Source organism: Syngnathus leptorhynchus, chromosome 6, assembly GCF_054491065.1.
Source record: "Syngnathus leptorhynchus isolate UIUO chromosome 6, UIUO_Slep, whole genome shotgun sequence".
NCBI classification, from domain to species: domain Eukaryota; kingdom Metazoa; phylum Chordata; class Actinopteri; order Syngnathiformes; family Syngnathidae; genus Syngnathus; species Syngnathus leptorhynchus.
The window spans coordinates 14,615,001-14,623,339 of NC_141200.1; the positions used below are offsets into that span (position 1 = coordinate 14,615,001).

General features: G+C 51.1%; 1 protein-coding gene across 1 annotated transcript; it reads right to left on the reverse strand.

The window, feature by feature from the left end:
- Positions 1 to 846: 846 nt before the first annotated feature.
- LOC147056135 (uncharacterized) lies at positions 847 to 2,061 on the reverse strand. Its single transcript, XM_085913752.1, has 2 exons — positions 1,282 to 2,061; positions 847 to 930 (listed from the first exon to the last, which is right to left on the reverse strand). The coding sequence occupies exons 1-2, from the start codon at positions 2,059 to 2,061 to the stop codon at positions 847 to 849; spliced, it is 864 nt and encodes a 287-aa protein (XP_085769878.1).
- Between the last annotated feature and the right edge of the window lie 6,278 nt (positions 2,062 to 8,339).

Consider the following 8,339-nt stretch of genomic DNA (forward strand, 5'->3'; position numbering starts at 1 on the left):
AGAGAGAGAGAGAGAGAGAGAGAGAGATAAAGAGATAAAGAGATAAAGAGAGAGAGAGATAAAGAGAGCGAGAGAGAGATAAAGAGAGAGAGAGCGAGAGAGAGATAAAGAGAGAGAGAGCGAGAGAGATAAAGAGAGAGAGAGAGAGATAAAGAGAGATAAAGAGAGAGATAGAGAGAGAGAGAGATAAAGAGAGAGATAGAGAGAGCGAGATAGAGAGATAGAGAGAGCGCGAGAAAGAGCGAGAGAGCGAGAGAGCGAGAGATAGATAGCGAGAGAGCGAGAGATAGATAGCGAGAGAGCGAGATAGATAGATAGAGATAGCGAGATAGCTAGAGATAGCGAGATAGCTAGAGATAGCGAGATAGTTAGAGATAGCGAGATAGCGAGAGATAGCGAGATAGCGAGAGATAGCGAGAGATAGCGAGAGAGATAGCGAGAGAGATAGCGAGAGATAGAGATAGAGAGAGATAGAGAGAGAGAGAGAGAGAGAGAGAGAGAGAGAGAGAGAGAGAGAGAGAGAGATAGATAGATAGATAGATAGAGAGAGAGATAGAGATAGATAGATAGATAGATAGAGATAGATATAGATAGAGAGATAGATACTTTGACTGTCTCCCACCATGGGAACTTTATTTCCCAAATTATGAAAACGTAGTAAACTATTGCACAATTATGAAATGTCTACTTTTAAGTTTCACATCCATATCTTTGTGTGCTGACTCAGTGGGAACTAGCAGAGAGAGAGAAGTACCCGTCCTGCCTCCATCGCAGCAATTTGACGAACTATAATCAGGTATGCCCTTTTTGACCTCGAAAAAGGTCAACAAAAACAGAAAAACCATGCTACAGAGGAGTGCCTGGGAAACCGTCGGGCGGGCCTGCGTCATGCGGGCCCCTTGGAACATCGCCCGGGGAGTACTGGATCATCTGATAGGCAGGCGGGCGGTCAAAATTGCATTTTTCAATAGCCGCAGTTATCAGGCGATTACACAACGATTGAACGCACGGAACACAGCAGCATCCACACACCACCAAAACAGAGCCAACCATGGCCAGAGAGGAAAGAATAGACAAAACGAACGACGCATTTGGCGGACATCCTCCCAAACACGTCCCAGTGCGACATATGAACTCCCGAGTGCGCCCTCATCTTCCCGTTGAGGGTGCGCAGACCCGAAATTGCCTTAGTCAGGCTGCCATCCGCCGTGGTGTTATTTGGAATGAACGTGCAACACGAGTCTCCGAACCGGCCTGTGTCCAATTACCAAGTCGTTGCACATTGTAGTGGATGTAATTAATCCTATCCACGTTCTTGTTAATGGTGCACTGCCAGCAGAAGAACGACTCAAAACCGGCCTTCACCTGATCCACCAATTTATAGTCATCAGGGACACCCCGCGGCACCCCAATAGCATCAATGTAGGTGGGGTCGTTAGACCCCTGCCAATGCAGATCGTGTCTGTCCCGTCCAGGCCTATCTGCCGGAAGAACACTGCTAGCCCCATCCATGAGCCGCTCTGCTGTCATTGGGTACACGGACGTGGGCAATATGAGGGTGACTAGGGCGCACAGGCCCTTCACATCCCCAGGCAAATGGTCGAAAAGACGATCATCACCACACCACCACCACACATCGCTCCTGGAGATGGGTCTAAACATCGGGCCTACCTCCACAATAAACGAGCACCACTTGGCAGTTAAATTCCCCAACCTTTGGCCACGACCCGTACTGCGCACACATGGGAAACTGCCAAACGCCACCTTACTGCTAAACACCAGGCCAGCCTTAATTGATGAGGTCAGGGGGTAACTCCTGTCATACACGCCATAGCCTGGAGACGGGTTAGTCGAGGTCATCACATCAACTAGGCAGGGCGCCGAAATTGGTGCCGGTACTATCCTCAATAACGGCCTAGGGCCCAGACACACGACACAGTCTGACCCCGCTGCGGCAGCGGCTTGTTCAGCCATGAGTAACCAGTCATTATTGTCTCTCGTGATGCCGGTGGTAACTTTAAACCAGTCATCGGGTGTCAGTTCCGAATTGCGTATAATCATCTGGACAGGGGAAAATCGATCTAGGGCCCTTAGTAAGTCCCGGCCGTCGCGGCACTGTCTGACTCGTCAACCCAGTTACATTAGGGCACAATGAGACGACGGTGCATGGGTCCGCCTCCCAGTACTTGACACATAAACCTAACCTGTGACATGGCCTGCCTTGACTCCCAGACGCGGATGGAGGCTCACGTTCTAACAGGTGTTGGGTGCTATTAAACACCAGGACCAGTTTGGTCGCCTCACCCCTCCCTTGCTTGCTCATAGTGATAATACTAGACCATCGTGCCGCTCTCCGGTCCCAGCCGTAGGAATCGGCGGGCCAGTCATAAGCCATGGTAGCAAACACTGACCCCCACGAGGATGTCCGCCCCGTCAAACCGAATACATCCCCGTACCAGTCATAATCGGCCCACGCCACCCCTCTGAACCCCCCCCCCCCCCACACAGATAAACAGTTCACAGGAATGATAACGTAACTCACAAACCTTGTAGAATCATAACACAAATCGGCCCTAGTTGTGAAATGATTTACTGACGCGTCGATGTCGCACGGGTTCGGCAACTGGACCCGTCCGGCCTCCATCGCAGGCTGTTTTGACCTGCTCCCAAACCCCCTTTTGCCTCTACGTCTGTACCGTGTCGGGACGCCATGATCAGGAAACATTACCACTTCCCCCTTTTTCGGGGTCAGGGAAATAGCAGCGGTCGCGGGAACGAGCGCTTCTGCGCCGGCACAGGTGTTGTCCGGGGGTTCGCTGACACCGTGTGCCAATTCAAAGGGGATTAATAAACTACGCCATATCAGGGGGGCATTGAGGAAGAGAGCAAAAGCACAAAAAAACAACACTAAAAAAGAAAATGATAGGGGACATGTAGTGGATCGTGAAGGGTGATACATGATGAAAAACAGCAAACGATGACTGCAATAATTCCCAGTGACGAGGAGGTTCTTTATCAATACTCCAGTTCAATTTTAATGTGGGAGTGAAAAACCTGCAGCAAGATGTTATAATGCAGGAAAAGTCTCACACGGTCGCTCTGCCTTAGGCGACCAGAGTGTTATCAATACCAACAGTTTAGGACAAAAAATTGCTCGTTCAGCCGTTGGGGGCTTGGCACGCCCACTGGTGGAGGGTGAGCACAATTCTCCCCCCCTTTGCAGCTCTGCTCCGTCCGGGGAGAACCTGGAAATGTCTGCCGTGCGGTCGTTGTCTTCAGTGGGTCAGGGTAGACAACCTGGCCACCGAGGGGGGAGAGAATTATTCTGCCTCTTATTTGAACTGGGGGTGGGGGCGCTGTCGATGGGTGATCTGGTTCCTTGCAGGAACCCTTCACTGGGGCGCACTGGGACAGATGATACCACGTATCTCCTTTGCCAGCCAGCCGGACAGCATGTGAGGTACGTTCCATCACTTTATAAGGACCCGTCCACCTCGGCTCCTTGGGCCTGAGATTGGGGGTGATAAACTGAACCAAATTTGTGTCTTACTCCCAGCATGCTTTCTACACGCTGAAGGTCTTAGTTCTTAAAGTGGGTGCCATTGTCTGACTTGACAATGTGCGGAAACCCATGTGTCGGGATGTAGTGATTAACCGAACAGCGCATGACTTTCACTGCATTCTCCCGCCGGCATGGATAAGCCTCTGGCCAACCTGAGTATGCATCAACAATCACCAACAGATATCGGTCACCATCCACCTTCTGAACCATATCTGTAAAGTCCATTACCACTTCCTGGCCAGGTCGTGACACATTTGGGGCCTTCTTACCTACCTGTAGTTTCCAGGTCGGTCTTTCATTGCACTCACAGCATATTGTACAATTCTCAACCCTCCCGTCCACTACTTCCTCCATGAAAGGGTGCCACCACCTTCCGCCTCTCCATTTTGTCTCTACCTTCCCCACAAGTCCCGGCCCATGTGCTTCATCTATCAGAGACTTCAACAGTTCCATAGGGGCCACCAGGATTTCGCCAAATCCCATCTCCTTTCTTCTGGGTCCCTTTGGATATCCACATACTCACCTCTTCCGGGCTCGCTCGTTTTTGCTGTAACAGTAGTTCGGAAACCGACCATCTAGCCTGTCCACACGATTGGATGGGCAGCTGTACCATCATTCCGTCATCGGGTGACACATACCCTTCGGCCTCTTTTGCAGCCGGGTCCGCCTTGGCATTGCCGCGCGAAATCATATCTTGTCTGACTAAATGTCCTTTGCATTTTATAATCGCCACTCTCTTGGGTTTCATTACCGCATTCCTTAGCCGCGTAACATCCGTCAGGTATCTTACCGGGGTACCTGATGCGGTGAGTTACGCGGTTCTTTCCCATTCCGTCAGACCAAAATGTACCTTTGTGACCACGTATGCAGAATCCGTATACATATTCACACTTTTACCTTCCGCCATTTCCAATGCCTGAGTCACGGCTATCAGTTCAGCTCTTTGTGCCGACTGTGATCCCACAATCGGTTCGGCCTTAATCACTTCAAACTCGTCGTTGTTCACGTGTTTTACCACTGCGTAGGCTGATTTAAGTGACTCTTGGCCTCTGAAACAGCATCCGTCTGTGAATAGCACTTCTTCTGCATCTGTCATCGGTTCTATGTACAAATGCTTGCGAAATTTCTGTGCCTGCCGGTCTCGTTCTTCACTCACATGTGGCTGACCCTCCCCCAATCCATGTGCCGCATTCACCCCTTCATGTGTGTAAATCAAATTTGGTGCAGTAAGTATTTTCTCCAATTCGCACTGTCTGCCTGATGACATGGTGAATAGTTGGCTGGTGACATTCTGTACCACTCCATGTGTTGTCAAAATGTGTGTGTAATGTGTGCAGTTTTTTGCAAAGGTTTCGGCAATGCCGAGGCACAGCGCACACAGGGAGGTTGTTTTTGTTCATATGGGTCTAGCAGAACAGAGCAAAACATGAGTATTCTCCTATTCCCCCTTCGTTTCTGGAAAAGAATAGCGGAAACAGATCGGTCCTTCACAAAAACATCCAAAGAAAAGGGCAAGTCGTACCAGGGAATGGCCATATCGATTGCGGATGACAGCGACTGTTTCAGGGCAATGAACAGTTGTTCTGCCTCTGTTGTCCAGGCCAGAGGAGCCGTGAGCAACTTAGATCGGGAAACCTTCAGACCTTGCGACCACAGGTGCAGCAGAACTGCCTTAGTCGCCGGCAAGCAAGAAGTATGTCATCCACATACTGGACGAGCATGACACCATCAGGAAGGGCCACTGATGACAGAAGGTCATGCAGGGCTGCGTTAAAAAGGCCAGGGGAGAGGACAAACCCCTGGGGTAAACGAGTGTAGGAGTAGGTCTGACCCTGAAAGGTAAAGGCAAAGATATACTGGAGCGACCTTTCGAGCGGCAGGCAGAAGAAAGCATTCCCCAAATCAATACAGGTAAAGAATTTGTGGTCCGGAGAGAGCAGAGACAACGCCGCAAACGGGTAGGGCACCGGAAGAAGAGGAGTGAGAACTTTAGCATTTAGAACTTTAGCATTTATGGCGCGTAGATCATGAGCCATCCTGAACTTCCCACTTTCCTTTTTAGGCACCGGCAAAATCGGGGTGTTCCAGGCGGGGTCTGGCTCCACCTGAAGAAACACCAGAATGGAGGAGGGAGCGGATATTTTCAGAGACCCCCACTGCAGACTCAGGGGAAATACGGTACTGACGCAAACGGACCGGTTCTGGGGTGATCTCAAATGTAATTGGAGAGACATTGCGACACAGGCCAACGTCATTAGAGCCCTGTGACCAAAGATCAGCAGCGAGCACATCCAACATCTCACTGGCACCCTCCGAATCTGTAGTCTCCCGGGCATGGTGGCGAGGCAGGAGAACATGTTGCAGAACGGAGGGGACCGGAGTAGCTGACAACTTCATTCGGTAAGAATCACAGGATGATGAATAGGACAGTTCGGAAGACACGGCAACCCAATCGGAAGCCCGCGAGGCCGTATACGTCATGGGGCCTAAATCCTTAGCAGTGTGTTCTGTTGCCACCATCACTGTAATATGGGGGCTGCATGCAGGAAGTGACGTGTCTAGGGGGGGGTCGCCCATCCTGTAACACACACGTTGATCGTCAGTCAGATCAGTCAGCAAAGCCACCACAGCAGGCCCTGCCAGTAAATATGTGTTATACACCTGCCATTCCCTGCCCTCCACCTGTTGGAATCCCTCCGCATATACCAAATCACCCAACCTGTTATAGTACAAAGTGCAATAAAAGGGATCAGACTGGGGCAGGTAAGGTGAAGTGTGCGGCACCAAGGTCGCCAACTGTCTACTTGGCGCATGACCTGATGCCATGAGTTTGATGATGTTTCTACCGCCCCCCAGTAGATGTCTGCCACAGCCACAGCAGGGTTGGGCACAGCAGAGCAGCAAGACGTGAGCAAGGACAGAATGTCTCTCATGGTCAACATCTGACCCGCGGTGGCAGCAGAAAGTCTTGCCACCCACGGCGCACCACCATTGGACAATGGCGGCAATCTGGCTACAATCAAATCCAAATCCACAAGTGACGGGGAGTATATTTAAACTGCGGAATCCCTCCAGCGTAGGACGTGGACACCAAAGGCATAGCCAATGAGGTAAGAGGTCCGGGCTCCTCCCGACCATCCACAGCCCCGTACCTCTTCCCGAAATACAACCTGAAGGATGACCAACAGAGGGAGGGCCATCCCCATTATCAAACGACCTTCCATCCAACAAATTCAGTCGAATAGCCTCGATTGTTTTGACACAGTCCCCAACCGGATCCGCGGAGGGAGACCGGGGGGTCACCGGAGAGAATCGGGGCGTGTTTCCGCCGAGCTGCGAGAAACGGTCAAGCGTAATTAATTGCCCAAGGTGGCACCCCCAGATGTCGCCACGTGGCTAGGCCACCTGGGGGTGCTTGCGTAATTGTCCCGCATCGAGGGCCGGACCTGTGTCACCCCTAAACGGTGGTCACCAATAACCAAGCGGGTATGAGCCAGAAGGGAGTTAAGTTGTGCCCGCCGGTCACCATGCAGAGGAAAGTCGTTTATGCAGCCAATAATTCGATCAAGCGCCAAAAGCGCCTTCACAGGGGACTCCTCACCCCGCAAACAGGAATTCTTTATGTCCACAACAGTTTCTATAATGGTGGACAAAAGTTGGTCAAAATGATTGCCTAGCATCACCCCTTTGTGAAGGCACCGGAGCAGACGCAAGCACGGGGACCCTGACATTGACGGGAGGGGTCCCGGACATGTCTCCACTGAGAACGGAACAATCTACTTGGCCACCCGTAATTTGCACAATAGGTGCTTGCAATGCCGGGGCTACACGGGTAGACCGGGATGCCGCCTGGGAGAAAGGTTTTGAACAATGTAGGGTAGGGTGGCGGCCTTGGCACAAACAAGTCTTCATACCTATTACCAGTTTCGGGCAGCTGCGGGTAGCAGCCACTCGTCGGGGGTAGTTGAGGAGGAAGTGAGCAGCCACCAGAAGGAGTAATCTGAGGAGGAGGTGAGCAACCACCAGGAGGAGCTAGCCGAGGAGAGGGAGAGGCGCCTTTCCCCCCCATCTCCGCTGGCTCACCCACCAGCGCTGACCCCCCTCTCCTTACCAGAGGCGCCCACGCCTCCCTCACTCATCCAATATTTGTTACCAGCAGCCAACATTAACATCCTTACCAACGAGCGCCACTTCTCGATCCTTTCACGTCTGTGACGATTTTTTCTATCACGCCACGCAAAGTCAAAGTCAAAGTCCGCTTTATTGTCAATTTCTTCACATGCCAGGCACACAAAGAGATCGAAATTACGTTTCCCACCCTCCCACGGTGACTAGACAGTACACAACACTCACATCAAACAGCACAAAGAGTAAAAACGAACAGAAAAGAGCAACAAATAAGTAATAAGCAAATAACCCAAATAATAAACAATAAATAAATAAATAGACAAATAAAAGCAGCAAAATGGAGCAAGCGCGCTAATAGCAGACAGCCAGATCATAGCGCAAAAGAACAGGACGTCATGTAGCAGAGGGTGGAGGGGGGAGGGAATTCAGGATCCGGACAGCTTGGAGCACGAAGCTGTCCCTGAGTCTGGTGGTGCGGGAGCGCAGGAGAGAGAGTAAGACAATGTGGCTCGCTTTGATGTCTATTGTTATGCAAATGTAGCAGGTGTTTATGCTAATGAGCATGGCATCCTTGTGTGACATCCTGTGTCAGGTGTCACATCCGGTCAGGTGTCTCATCCTGTGTCAGGTGTCACATCCGGTCAGGTGT